The sequence below is a fragment of the Molossus molossus genome, unplaced genomic scaffold, assembly GCF_014108415.1.
Source record: "Molossus molossus isolate mMolMol1 unplaced genomic scaffold, mMolMol1.p scaffold_m16_p_23, whole genome shotgun sequence".
NCBI classification, from domain to species: domain Eukaryota; kingdom Metazoa; phylum Chordata; class Mammalia; order Chiroptera; family Molossidae; genus Molossus; species Molossus molossus.
In genome coordinates, this window is record NW_023425359.1 from 1,807,008 (window position 1) to 1,821,297 (window position 14,290).

The window sequence follows — 14,290 nt, forward strand, 5'->3', positions numbered from 1 at the left end:
TTGGTTACAAAAATGTCTGTTTTCTTTGCCAATAATGAAAATAACATGAAAATGAAAAAAGTGAAATCAATACAATGAAGAAAACGAAGGGACAGATGAACCTGGCCCCCATGACTGTGGCTGGGCAGTGCTGGGCAGGGGCGGGAGGGGCTTCCTGAAGCGATGTGCATGCGGGTCCCCAGGGGGCGTTCCGGGAAAGGAGGTGCTTCGTCGCCAAGGGAGTCAGAGGATGGTACAGAAGAACTTCTTCTCTCGGAACGGGTTTTCCGACGAGGGCACAGGCATGAGCAGAGGGTCCTCCCGGACGTGGGCCTCACAGTACGCCAAGAGGTCTGCGGCTGCCTGGGACACCTGCGGGGACACAGCGCAGGCTCAGGGTTAGGGCCAGTTCTGAGTGTCCATGTGGAGACGGACAAGCCTGGGCCAGGCTGTGCTGTGAGCACGGCCAACGGCAAGGCCATGCCAGCCCGGGGAGAGGCTTTGTGCCAACCTGAGGAAATAGGCTTTGGCATCTGCCTCCGAGGAGACTGCTCCAGACACCACTGGAGGAAGGGAGCCAGCAGGAGGGCGGACATCCCTGCTGTCCTCTCCACTGAGTGACGAGGGGAGGCTCCAGGCCAGCAGCCATGACGCCTGCCCAAGCAAGTGTGACTGAATCATTACTATCATCATTAGCTGTCCTACTGTAATCCACTCATGACCAACATAGGGGGACACCCTATCTTCCTCAGTACAATGCATATTCTTTTTTTTTTATCCTCACCCGAGGATATTTTTCCATTTTTTGTACAGATAGAGTGGGAGGGAGAGAGAGGAAGGGAGAGAGAGAGAGAGAAACATCGACGTGAAGGGACACATCGAGTGGCTGCCACCCGCACGACCAACCAGGGCCGGGGACAAACTGCAACCGAGGTACATGCCCTTAGCGGGAATCGAACCCGGGTCTCTCCGGACTGCAGGCCGACGCTCTAATCGCTGAGCCAAACTGGCCAGGGCCATATTCTTTTTTATGTAATCCTCACCTAAGGATATTTTTCCATTCACCTTCAGATACAGTGTGTGTGTGTGGGGGGTAGGGTGAGAGAGAGGGTGAGAGAGAGAGAGAGAGAGAGAAACATTGATGTGACAGAGACATATTGATTGGTTGCCTCCTGCATGACCCCAACCAGGGCCAGGGACCGAACCACAACTGAGGTACATGCCCTTGACCGGAATCAAACCTGTGGCTCTTGGTCCACAGGCCGACGCTCTAACTACTGAGCCACTGCCAGGGTGTACAATGCATATTATAAGCACGATTTATATCAAACCCTGTCACATGAGCTACGAATCATAGGCACACAGGATCTAACTCGGAACGGCCACTCCCCGGACCAGAAAGCTCTTGCCCCTGTCTTCCTTCCAGGCTAGTCCCAAGCCTGTGGACACAGGGCAACTGCACCGAACCAGCCCCGAGCTGGAGTCCAGCAACTGCAGAGGAGGTGCTGGGTGCGAGAGGGCAGGGTGTGGGGGTGTCGCTAAGAGGCTCACTGCCCTCGTGGTCTGGTTCTGTGCCAGGCGAGTCAATGGCCTGTACACAAGCCATCCTGCCAATGACGCTGTGCCGTGGCCACGCTTCAGCGGCTGCGGCGGTAACAGTCCCACGAGACCTTTCAGGGCATGTGACGCCTCGGTCTTCTCCAGGATGACAAGAACACTCCGTGAATGAACGACACAGCGTACGGCCTTCAATACATATAAGCCACACACATTCTCGCTACGTTTTTTAAATGGGCCCATCTTCCAAGTTTTTACAGAAATTCTTCTGATCTCTAGACCAGACACTTTAGCAGTGGGTGGAACCCTACGGATAACTCCAGTGGAGATATGTCATGAATCTTGCCCTCAAATAAAATGACTAAGAGCTGAGCTGATGAGTCAACTTCAACCCTGACAAAGTCTCCATTGTGGGAACGCCGTAGGCGTGCTCCCCATAAGCCTCCAGTCCCATCCCTGTCCCTGCGCTGCTGTGTGACTTGGGTGATCTGTGGGCTTCAGTTCCCTCATGTGTCAAGTTCAGGACTTAACTCGAAAATTCTACAATTTTACCTCTCATCCCACTACGGCCGGTATTTTAGAGCCTAAATAAGTGTATGTTGGGTGGGATGGGGGTGTGTGAAGTCCACAGTGGCTTTCAGGCACACAGGATCTGGGGAGACCAGGCCCGCAGGGGCAGGGCAGACTCCGGGCCCCGCAGCTGTGCCGCATAGACGGGCACGGGAATGGCAGTGACTCTGCAGCGCGTGCTCCCTGCCGCCTTCCGCACCCAGCCCAGCGCAGCGCCCACGGCCGCGGCCATGCCCCTCCTCTCCACCGCAGGCTTCTCCAGGCCTCTCCGATGGCCACCAAGGCCACGGCTACTGGACTCGCCTTGCGGCCCGCGGGCAACCACTGCCCAGGCCGGCAGACATGCAGGCCGGCAGTGTCAGAACCACACCTTCCTCCTCTAGGAGCCACTGTCCTTGGAGACCTCCCAGTCCTGGTCCCTGACCTCAGTGAGCTCTTCCCGACGGCTCATTTAGAAATGTCTTATCTGCCCGTCATCCCCTCTCTGCTTTTCACTGTTCCATCTACTTCAATTTTGGGGACATTCTTCTGTTCATTTTGAATTCTCTACAAACCTCATTATCTCATCCAGAAAGTATTTATTGAGAGGATATAGGGGAAAGAATGGGCAATATTTTTGCCCTCTAGAAGATCTAAATGAAAAGACTCAAAAGTTAAAAACTTACTATAATAATTGGCATTATTACATAAAGAACAGCTGCACATCAGTGTGGGGCTGGGATGGACAAGGAGACGGGGTGTCTGACGGCCCCATCCAGCCCTGCACGGCGGCAGTCACATGGGTAAACCTGTGTCCTTTACCCGGAGGCTAGTCCCAAGGCTCTGGGCCCAACAACACAAATTTCTGGCCAAGAGTGGGCCACTTCCTGCAGCCAGTCCATGTTACAGGTCCAAGGGACAGCTGTATAAAACTATTACTAAAGACAATAGCTGACAGTCACTGAGTGCTCATGGTGTCCCAGGCACCGTGTAACTGCATCATCATGTGAACTACCTCATTTAGCTCTTCTAAGTAACATTTTAAAGCCACTTTTCAGATGAGGAAACTGAGGCACAAAAGTCATGGAACTCGCCCAAGGCCACATATCAGGTAGGACACTGAAAGTAGGCAGCCTGAGTAACTGACCGTGAGAACCAGAACTGCCAAGTGCCGGAATGTGCCTGTCTGAGGGGCCTGCCACACTCTCTCCTTATAGACCGGCCACCTGGGAACTCACGTGACCAGAAGACCAGTCTTGCACCTGAAGTTTCTCAGGTTGTTCCATTTAGTCTGGCCAAGGAAACCTAACAGGTAAATCTGCTTGGTTGGGACCCTCTTTCTCTCCCCCAAGCCCTGGCCAATGTCACTTCCAAGACTCTCTTCCCTCTGGCTGAGACCTAAGCACTGTTCAAGTGTTGAAACAAGGAGGTCATCAGACTGAGAGCTCTAATGCCTTGGCCCACACACACCAACTAAAACCAGAGTCAGGGCCCTCCCTGCAATCTGAGAAAGTGACACTTAGAACAAGCAGCCAACTAGGCTTTTCTAAGCAAGGTAGCCACGTAAGCTATAACCAATAAACAATGTCTTCGCTTTGTCTCCACCTCATTTCTGTAAACCTCGCCCAGCTCACGTCAGCGGGGCACTCCGACCACCTCTGGTGCTGTGCTGACTCCGATCCGTGCGCGCAAATGCACTCGGGGACATTTTAGTGCCTCCCTTATGCTTCCCTAGCACCGTCCGTGGGTCTGAAGTTGCCTTGTTAAATTATAACTACAGCTTCCTTCCCCTTGATCGATTTACTTGCTCAGATGCTTGTTAGTATCTATGTGGGTGGATCTGACTGTTTAATTTCCCGAGAACAGCCGCCAGGGGTCACTTCACGGGAGCTGAAGCACTGGCTCTGGGGGACAGCGAGTGCAGAGCTGGGGCTGGACCACGTTCCTGTCTTACCTCAGTGTATCTGCATCCCTAACTGTGCTGTTAGTGTCCGGCCTTGCTGGTGTGACACAGGGCTAATCTAGGATTTTTCTGTCACTCCAAAGGTGACACTGCACAGTTTGTCTTTCAAGAAGACCGACTGTTCTTAGATTGCCTCCTGTTGTTGCCTGGTTATAACCACTCTCCTCCGGATCGCAGGGGAGTCCTGTGTCACAGGAACGGATATGTAAGGAGGTCACAAGTGCCCAGTTTAGAAGCATGGGTCTGAGTTGCTTTCACACAATACTGATTTCCCAGAGGCGCTCAGACTACTGAGGCATTGTGTAGGGTGATCTAGGAGCGAGGAAGTCGTCTTACAACCAAGGAATCACGGGAGCTTCTCCCTATCTGTCAGCCTCGTTATTTCATAGTGTCCCGTGTCCCTTTATTCTGGTGTAACCACAGTATCCTGCATAGCCCCTGAAGTTTGTCGGAATGTGATCTGCAAAGATAAATACCTGTGGTAAGCATCTTCAGGAGCCTTACAATGAAAGATGACCCCCTGACACACACTTGGTGTCCAGGCATGAATTCACCTAAACTTGCTCTTAGGTTCAGTGGGAGGGTTTTCTAATTCAACCCTAGATTCATTTCTATGGCTGAAAGTCTTCTTCAACACATACAAAATATGTGTTGCAGACAGTGCCAAATCCTGCAAAACACCTGCCACCTTCGAACATAATCTAGACGATTCACGTTCAAAGAGAACATTTGATCCTGGTTGGACGTTTAGAACTCCGGGCCTGTGTAGGCTTTCTCACCAAGCCTCAGGTCTGCTTTACCTCAAGTCTTCCGTTACGAACAGTGTCCCTGCCGCCTCTCCTTCCTACTGCACCCGTAAGAGCCGCAAGAGAACAGGCGTGAAAAGAACTGGCAAGAGTCAAGGTGGCAGCAGACAGGTGGACGCTGCACTCATCCCCCAGGGCCACACCGGATTCACAGCTAAAATATAGGACATCGACCTTAGTAACAAACTGAAGACGTGTAGCCAGAACTTACAGAAGCAGCCACGCTGAGACTGGTAGGAGGGCAGAGATGGGAAAAGGGCCGGGCCTGCTTCCACGGGCAGAGGCTGAGGTTCCGGAGGGCATCTCAGGTTCAACCGCCCCCTCAGGAGTGTGGGGTCTCCACCCCACGCCAGGCTCCTCAGCCCAGAGCACCAAACTTGGGAAGAGGTGCCCAAGTAACATCTGGCTGTGAAAATCAGCAGGAATTCTGTGTGCCATGGAGCGGGGGGGGGGGGGGTCCTAGAGACACAGGTGCCCGCCTACAGGGCCAACGCACAAAATCTCATTCGCAGCCACTCACCCTGGGCTCCAGCAGAGGGAGGGCAGAGCAGACTGAAGTCACGTGAGGACAGACTGGGATTTGTGGCTCTGGAGACAGAACTGAGGGGATGACGCAGGATCCATGTATTGAGTCCCCCTCCCACGCCCCAGATGCCGTCTTTCTTGGGTGGAGCACTCCCCTCCACACAGCACCAGCCCCAGCCTCTGGAGTCCCCGATACCCACTGTGAGGCTCACAACCTGCTAAGGAGTCAGCTGCCTGGACTGGGGTTTAGAGGTCTGGGCAGACTCAGGGGGTGTCAGTGACTGAGTGCTCTGGCTCCAGGGTGGGAGATTCTCTAGCTCCATCTTCTGGGCTCCTGGAGCTTCCGGGCTCCCCACCTTCTAGAATCAGGCGAAGTCCAGGCAGAATCTGGGAGAGACTGAGTTGTGGGCTCTGGGGTAAGGGCCACCCCTCTCACCTTCCCTCAAGCCTGACCAGCACCTCCCCGTCATAGGAGAGCCACTAGCCACGCCCCTCCAGCTCCCAGTGGCCCTGGCCTGTTGAGCTTAGGCTCCCAGTAGAATCTTGGACAGACTGAGCTGTGTGGCTCTAGGACCGGGGCCATTTTTCCCTCGCACACCCGACTGGTACAGAGCCCTCTCTTCACACAACCAAATGTTGGTCTGTTTAGGCATGATAAATACTGCTGGCCTCACCTGAAAACTTCTTGTGAACCTGCCACACCACAAAGGTCTACGGGCATCTAGTGGGTCACAGCTGACTTGGTATACCCTGGGACGCTTGCTGAGTGGCCTCAGACCCAGCACTGGCAGAGTTTTAACCTATGTCAATTTGGTAAACACCACACACACGTACCTAGTGACTCACTGAGAACCTACTTCATACAACTGAACTCTTTTGTGCCTGAGCCCGTTAGGCAGCCAGCAGGTGGAGCCGGTGGAGGTGGATCATCAGGCGCCTTGGGACTTTTGCCGACCTGTTCCTGGGCCCGGTGCTGGTAAATGCCAACCTTGGTGCACAGCTTGGTCCTTCCCAAGCACACCCAGATCCAGTAGAGGTGGCCATAAACTGGATCACTTTGTAGCTCCAAACAGGTTGCCCAGGGATAGTCACAGGCAGTGTCTCACATGGGCCTGCACCAGGGTCCCTCCCAAGAGGCCCCCAAACCAACATACCCAGTGGCCAGCTTCAGACAACATCAGAGGAGGATCCAATTAGCTTCACAAATAGCATGTACAAAGGGAGATCTTGGCAGGCACCAAACCCTGCTGAGGTTAATTCCACTTCAAGTGGTTAGCACCTGCAGAGCAGCTCATACACTGTGGTTCAGGTAGATCCTCACCTTCAGCCAGCTCGAGAGTTGACCCCAGGCACAAGTGGGCCAATAGCAGTCAAGACTAAATTATAAGAGGTGGGTTCACATAACCCACAAAAGAGACATTCCTGGATCATCCAGCTCAGGTGATCAAGGAAATTATGCCACTGGATCCTATAGGACACCTACTAGATAAGGCCACCTCATGAAGACAGATCTAGACAATATACAGAAACAAACACAAAGAGGCAGACAAAATGGGGAGACAAAGAAATATGTTCCTAATGAAAGAACAGGAGAAATCCCCAGAAAAAGAGCTAAATGAAATGAAAGCAAGCAGTTTAACAGATATAGAGTTCAAAGAATGGTTGTAAGAATGCTCAAGGAGCTTAGTGAGAACTTCAACAGAGAAATAGCAAGCATAAAAAGGACACAGAAACCATAAAAAATATCCAGTCAAAAATGAAGAATACAATATCTGAAATGAAGACTACACTAGAAGAAATAAACAGTAGGTTTGATGAAGCAGGGAATCGAATCAGTGATTTAGAAGACAAGGTAGAAAAATAACACCCACACAGAACAGTGAAAAGAAAAGAGAATTTTTTTTTAATCCTCACCTGAGGACGCCTTTTGTGCATTTATCTTCAGATTGAATGGGAGGGAGAAAGGTGGGAAGAGAGAGAAACATCGACGTGAGAGAGACACATCGAGTGGTTGCCACCCACATGACTCCAACCGGGGCCAGGGACAAACTGCAACTGAGGTACGTGCCCTTAGCTGGAACAGAACCTGGGACTCTCTGGTCTGCACGGCCGACACTCTAACTGCTGAGCCAAACTGGCCAGGGCAGAAAAAAGAATTTTTAAAGAGGATAGTTTAAGGGACCTTTGGACAACATGAAGTATAACAACATCCACATCATAGAGGTACCCTAAGGACAAGAGACAGCAAGAAGTTGAAAACCTATTTGAAAAAATAATGGCTGAGAACTTCCCTAACCTGGTGAAAAGAAAAAGATACACAAGTTCAGAAAGTGTAGAGAGTCCCAAACAGGATGATCCAAGAGGCCCACACCAATACACATCATAATTAAAATAGCAAAGGTTAAGCACAAAGTTACCTACAAGGGAGCTCCCATAAGACTGTCAGTTGATTTCTAAACAGAAGCATTTCAAACCAGAAGAGATTGGCATGAACTAGTCAAAGTGATGAAAAGAAAGGACCTGCCCTGGTGGTGTGGCTCAGTTGGTTGAAGCATTATCCCATGTACCAAGAGATCACTGTTTCGATTCCTGGTCAGGGCACAAACCTAGGTTGTGGGTTTGATCCTGGTTGGGGTGACTTCAGGAGGCAACCAATCAATGTGTCATCTATCTCTCTCTCTCTCTCTCTCTCTCTCTCTCCCCCCCACACACACACACTTCCTACCTCTCTAGAGTCAATAAAAAGAAAAAATAAAATAAAATTAGTATTTAAAAAAATGCAAGCACCTACAACCAAGACTACTTTATCCAGCAAGGCTAGCATTAAAAGTTGAAGGCGAAATAAAGAGCTTCCCAGACAAGTAAAAGCTATAGAAGTTCACTACCACCAAACCAGTATTACAAGAAATGTTAAAGGATCTTCTTTGGACTTACAGTCAAGATTGCAGCATAGGTAAATGTGGTACTCAAATTTTCCCATAATCACATCAAAATTACAACGAAACCACAGAACAACCATCATTCTAAACTGCCAGAAATCTAACTAAATGAAAGTCCTACAAATAGGGATTCAAAGAAAAGGCCACATTGAAATGGCAGGAAGGGCAGAAACACAGAATAGGCTGGTACCACACCAACATATGTGGGATAAAAACTGAGAGGGCTATATCAGCTGCAGAGGTCCCATCGGAGCAGCGAAAGGCCCCAGCCCCACACCACATCCCCAAGCCCAGGGTTCCAGTGCCAGGAAGAAAAGTCCCTATAACTTCTGGCTGTAAAAATAAGCAGGGAATGTGGCTGAGTGAGATAGAAGCTTCTTGAATCCCAGGCAGTTTCTCTTAAAAGGCCTATACATGGACTTACTTGGACTCACTCCCTCTGAGCTCCAGTGCTGGGGCAGCAGCTTGAAATGCACCAGGGACATATGGGGAGGAACTGTATTGTCTAGCATCAGGGTGAGAGCTGGGGTGGGGCAGATTTCTGCCAGGCTAAGTGCTGGCAGTGTTTCTTTTTAGAGACATCCTACCCACAGAGCTGAAAGCAGGTGCCATATCTGAGTCTCCAACAACATGACTCACACTGTTCAGTCTGCCCTGGTATTTCCCTGGGACCTTGTCCCACCCAAGTTTCAGGCCCACCCAAGTAGTTTCTTGTGGCTTTTCATACAAACTGCCTGTTTTGGCTCCTGCTGCAGACTTTCCTAAGATTTCTCAGAAGTTCACAAGTTGCAAACAAACAGCATCTGGCCTTGGTGTGCCCTGTACCTCTCATTAACTGGGCACAGGCCAGGCACTAGTGGCAGCTGTTTTTAGTTTGCAGCTTGGCCTCGCCTGGGCACCTCCAAGCCCAGCACAAGTAGCAGCCACATGTAGATCACCATGTAGCTTGTGCCAGATGGCCCCAGGCAAGGAAGGGGTTGTGGCTGACCTGCCACTTCCCAGGAGATGTGAGAGCCAGTGCATCTGATGGACAAGTTCAGATCATGCCAGATTACAACCCTACCACTTTGATAACTGACAAACTCAAGGAGCAGAACTGGAGAGCACCAAAGCCCCACTAAAGCAAATCCTGCTCCATAGAGTCACCTCTAGCAGAGCAGCTCCTCTGCAATAGTTGCAGCCAGTCCTCACAGCAGCCTGGGGGTCAATCCCTCCCAGTGATGCCAACAGCAATTAAAGCTCAACTATAATAGGACAGTACACACAGCACATACAGAGGCCCATTTGGCGTTCCCAGCTTGGGTGACCAGAGAGCATGCACAACTGGGCCCTAAAGGACACCTAATACACAAGGCCACGTTACCAAGTCCGGGAAATGTAGCAGCTCTACTTATCATATAGAAATAAACTTAGGGAAGCAGCCAAAATGTGGAGATAAAGAAATAGGTCCCAAATGAAAGAACAGAAGAAATCTCCAGAAAAAGAACTAAACGAAATGGAGGCAAGCAAACTACCAGATACAGAGTTCAAAACTATAGTTAATAAGAAAGTTGAAGGAACAGCATAAAAAAACTACATAGAAACCATAAAAAAGAACCAGTCAGAAATGAAGGCTACACTAACTGAAATGAGGAATAATTTACAGGGAATCCACAGTGGTGTAGATGACACCAAGAAGCAAATCATCAATTTGGAATACAAAGAGGCAAAAGATGTCCAATCAGAACACAAAAAGAAAAAGGAATCCAAAAACAATGAAGACAGTGTAAGGAACCGATGGGACAACCTCAAGTGTACCAATATTTGCATCATGGGGGTGCCAGAAGGAGAAGAAAGAGCAAGAAACTGAAAACCTATTTGAGCCCGGCTGGTGTAGCTCAGTGGTTGAGCATCGACCCATGCACTAAGAGGTCACTGGTTCAATTCCTGGTCAGGGCCCATGCCCACGTTGTGGGCCAAATCCCCAGTGCAGGAGGCAGCCAATCGATATTCTCTCTCATTGATGTTTCTCTCTCTCTCTTCCTTCCTCTCTCTCTAAAATCAATAAAGAAAAAAAACAAAAAAAACCTATTTGAAAAAATAATGACAGAAAACTTCCCTAACCTGGTGAAGAAAATAGACAAACAAGTCCAGAAGGTGCAGGGAGTCCCCAAAAGGATGAACCTAAAGAGGCCCACACCAAGACACATCATAATTAAAATGCAAATAGTTAAAGACAAAGAGAGACTCTTAAAAGCTACAAGAGAAAGATAGTTACTCACAAGAGAGCTCCCATAAGACTGTTAGCTGATTTCTCAATAGAAACTTTGCAGTCCAGAAGGGACTGGCATGATACATTCAAAGTGATGAAAAACAAGGATTTACAACTAAAATTACTCTTCTCAGCTAAGCTATCATTTAGAATCAAAGGACAGATAAAGAATTTTTCAGATAAGAAAAAGCTAAAGGAGTTCATTACCACTAAACCAGTATTACATGAAATGTTAAAGGGCCTTCTTTAAGAAGAAGAAAAAGAAAATAAAACCAAAGCTATGAACAATAAAATGGCAATAAATACATATCTATCAACAATTGAATAGGAAAAAAACAAAATAAATGAACAAGCAGCACAGAAAACACACTCATAGATACAGAGAACATTTTGACGGTTGCCATATGAGAGGGGCATTGGGGGTATGAGTGAAAAAGTTGAAAAGATTAAGAAGCACAGATTGGTTGTTACGGAATAGTCATGGGGATATAAAGTACAACATAGGAAATATAGTCAATGATGTTCTAATAACTATGTATGGTGTCAGATGGGTATGAGATTTATCGGTTTAATCACTTAACAAGTTATATGATAACTAATCACTAGGGTGTACACCTAAAAATAATATAATATTGTATGTCACCTGTAATAGAAAAAAAAATTAAATATCCAAAATGAGCCTTCTTTAAGAAGATTAAAAATATAATATAAATCACAGGAGCACAGTTATAAAGAATAAAAGGGCAATAAATATGTACCTATCAACATTCACTTTAAATGTAAATGGCTTGCCCTGGCCGGTTTGGCTCAGCAGTTAAAGTGTCGGCCCGAGGACTAGAGAGTCTGGGTTCAGTTCCTACTAAGGACATGTACCTCGGTTGCAGTTTGTCCCTGGCCCCGGTTGAGGTCGTGTGGGTGGCAGCCAGTAAATGTGTCTGTCTCATGTCAATGTTTCTCTCTCCCCCTCCTCCCGCTCTACCTGAAGATAAATGCAAAAAAAAAAAAAAAAAAAAAAGAGAGAGAAAGAAAAAAAAAGTAAATGGCTTAAATGCTACAATAAAAAGACATAGGGTAGCAAAATGAATAAGAAAACAAGACCCATATACCTATATATATATATATGCTGTCTATAAGAGACCCATCTCAAAACAAAAGATACACACTGACTAAAATTAAAGGGATGGAAAAAGCTAATTCATGCAAATAGAAAGGATAAGAAAGCTGGGGTAGCAATACTTTTATCAGATGAAACAAAGGTCATAATGAGTGACAAAAAGAGCATTACATAATGCTAAAGGGATCAATCCAACAAGAGAATATAACCCTTGTAAACATTTATGCACTCAATCTAGGAGCACCTAAAATATATAAAGCAAATCTTAATGACATATATGGAGAAATCAACAGTAATATGGTCATAGTAGGGGATTTTAACACCACATTGACATCAATGGATAGATCTTCCAGATACAAAATCAACAAGGAAACAGTGGCCTTAAACGACACAGTAGATCAGATGGATATAACTGATATCTTCAGAGCATTCACCCCAAAGAAACAGAATATATATTCTTTTCAAGTGCACATGGAACATTTTCTAGGACAGTCCATATGTTAGGACACAAAACAAGTTTTAATAAATTTAAGAAGACTGAAATCATATCAAGCATCTTCTCTGACCATAATGATATGAAACTAGAACTCAATCACAAGAAGAAAACTGAAGAAGAAACAAAATAACATGTTATTAAACAACAAATGGTTTAACAAGAGATCAAGGAAGAAATCAAAAGATACCTTGAAACAAATTAAAATGAGAACAAAACAAGTCAAAATGTATGGGACACAGCAAAAGCAGTCCTAAGAGGGAAATTCATAGCATTACAGGCCTATCACAAGAAAGAAGAAAACTCTCAAATAAACCATCTAACTTTACACTTAAAGGAACTAGAAAAAGAACAACAAACAAAGCCCAAAGTGAGTAGAAGAAAAGAAATAATAAAGATCAGAGCAGGAATAAGTGAAATAAAGTCTAAAAAACAATACAAAAGATCAGTGAAACTAAGAGCTGGTTCTTTGAAAAGATAAATAAGATTGACAAACTATTAACCAGACTTATCAAGAAACAAAGAGAGAGGACCCAAATAAATAAAATCAGAAATAACAGCTGAGAAGTAACAACTGACACCACAGAAACACAAAAGATTGTAAGAAAATACTATCAACAACTATATGCCAACAAATTGGACAATTAATTTTTTAATAGGTTAATAGGTTTGGTTCCTGCTAAGGGCGTGTACCTCGGTTGCAGTTTGTCCCTGGCCCTGGTTGGTCATGCGGGTGGCAGCTACTCGATGTGTCCCTTTCACGATGATGTTTCTCTCTCTCTTCCTCTCTCTCTCTTCCACTCTATCTGAACAAAAAATGGAAAAATGTCCTCAGATGAGGATAAAAAAAAAAAAAAGAGAGAGAGAAAGAAGAACAAAGTTGGAGGAATCATGCTACTTGCTATCAAACTATACTATAAGGTCATAGTAATCAAAACAGCATGGTACTAGCATAAAAAGAGACATATAGATCAATGGAACAGAACAGAGAGCCCAGAAATAAACCTACACCTTTATGGTCAATTTATATTTGACAAAGGAGGTAAGTACATACAGTGGGGTTAAGAGAGTCTATTCAATAAGTGGTATTTGGAAAATTGAACAGATACATGCAAAAAAGGAAACTAGACCACCTTTTTTCACCATACAAAAGAATAAACTCAAAATGGATTGAAGTCCTAAATGTAAGACTCGTAACCATAAAAATCCTAGAAGAAAACATAGGCAATAAAATCTCGGACATTTCTTGTAACAATATTTTTTCTGATATTTCATCTCCAGCAAGGAAAACAAACAAAAAAAATAAACGAATGGGACTACATCAAACTAAAAGGTTTTTACACTGCAAAAGAAACCATCAACATAATGAAAAGACAACCTTCTGTGGACTTCAAGTCATGATGGCAGCATAGGTAAATGTAGTACTTGCCTCCTCCCACAACCACATCAAAATTACAACTAAACTACAGAACAATCATTATTCCAAACTGCCTGAAATCGAGCTGAATGGAAGTCCTTCAATAAGGAATATTAAAGAAGCTACATGTAGACTGGTAGGAGGGGTGGAGGCATGAACGGGCTGGTCCCATACCTGCATGTGGTAGATAAAAATCAGGAGGGATATACCAACTGTGAAGTTCCCCCCTGAGGAGTGAGGGGTCCTAACCCCACACCAGGCCTCCCAGCCCAGGGTTCAAATCCCAGGAAGAGAAGTCCCCATAACTTCTGGCCGTAAGAACCAGCAGGAACTGAGGCTGAGGAAAGCTGAGGCTTCTGGAGTCCCAGGCAGCTCCTCTAAAGGGCCCTCGCACAGACTTACTCAGACTCACTCCCTTAGAGGGAGTGACTTGGGGTGGTGAACACAAATATAATATACAGGTGATGTAGTCTGGAATTGTACACCTGAAACCTATATAATTTTTACAACCAATGTCACTCCCAGTAAATTCAATAAAAATAAAAAGAAGAAAAGAACCAGCAGACTGGGAACAACTGTGGAAATTTACCATCGCATTTCAGAGGAAAAGAGGTGATTAAAACAGCCCAAGTTAGCACATAATCCTGGTGGTTGCACTATAATTACAAGCTTCAATGATGGGAGAAAATGTTGCAAT

At 46.3% G+C, this 14,290-nt stretch overlaps 1 protein-coding gene across 2 annotated transcripts in view; it reads right to left on the reverse strand.

Annotated features, from left to right (window-relative positions):
- Window positions 1-222: 222 nt before the first annotated feature.
- Window positions 223-14,290, reverse strand: part of GNG4 (G protein subunit gamma 4) — a 34,502-nt gene continuing 20,434 nt past the window's right edge. For both annotated transcript variants that reach the window (XM_036277628.1, XM_036277629.1), the window contains exon 3: window positions 223-351. In XM_036277628.1, the coding sequence (XP_036133521.1) occupies window positions 223-351 (129 nt within the window). The remainder of the gene's footprint in view (window positions 352-14,290) is intronic.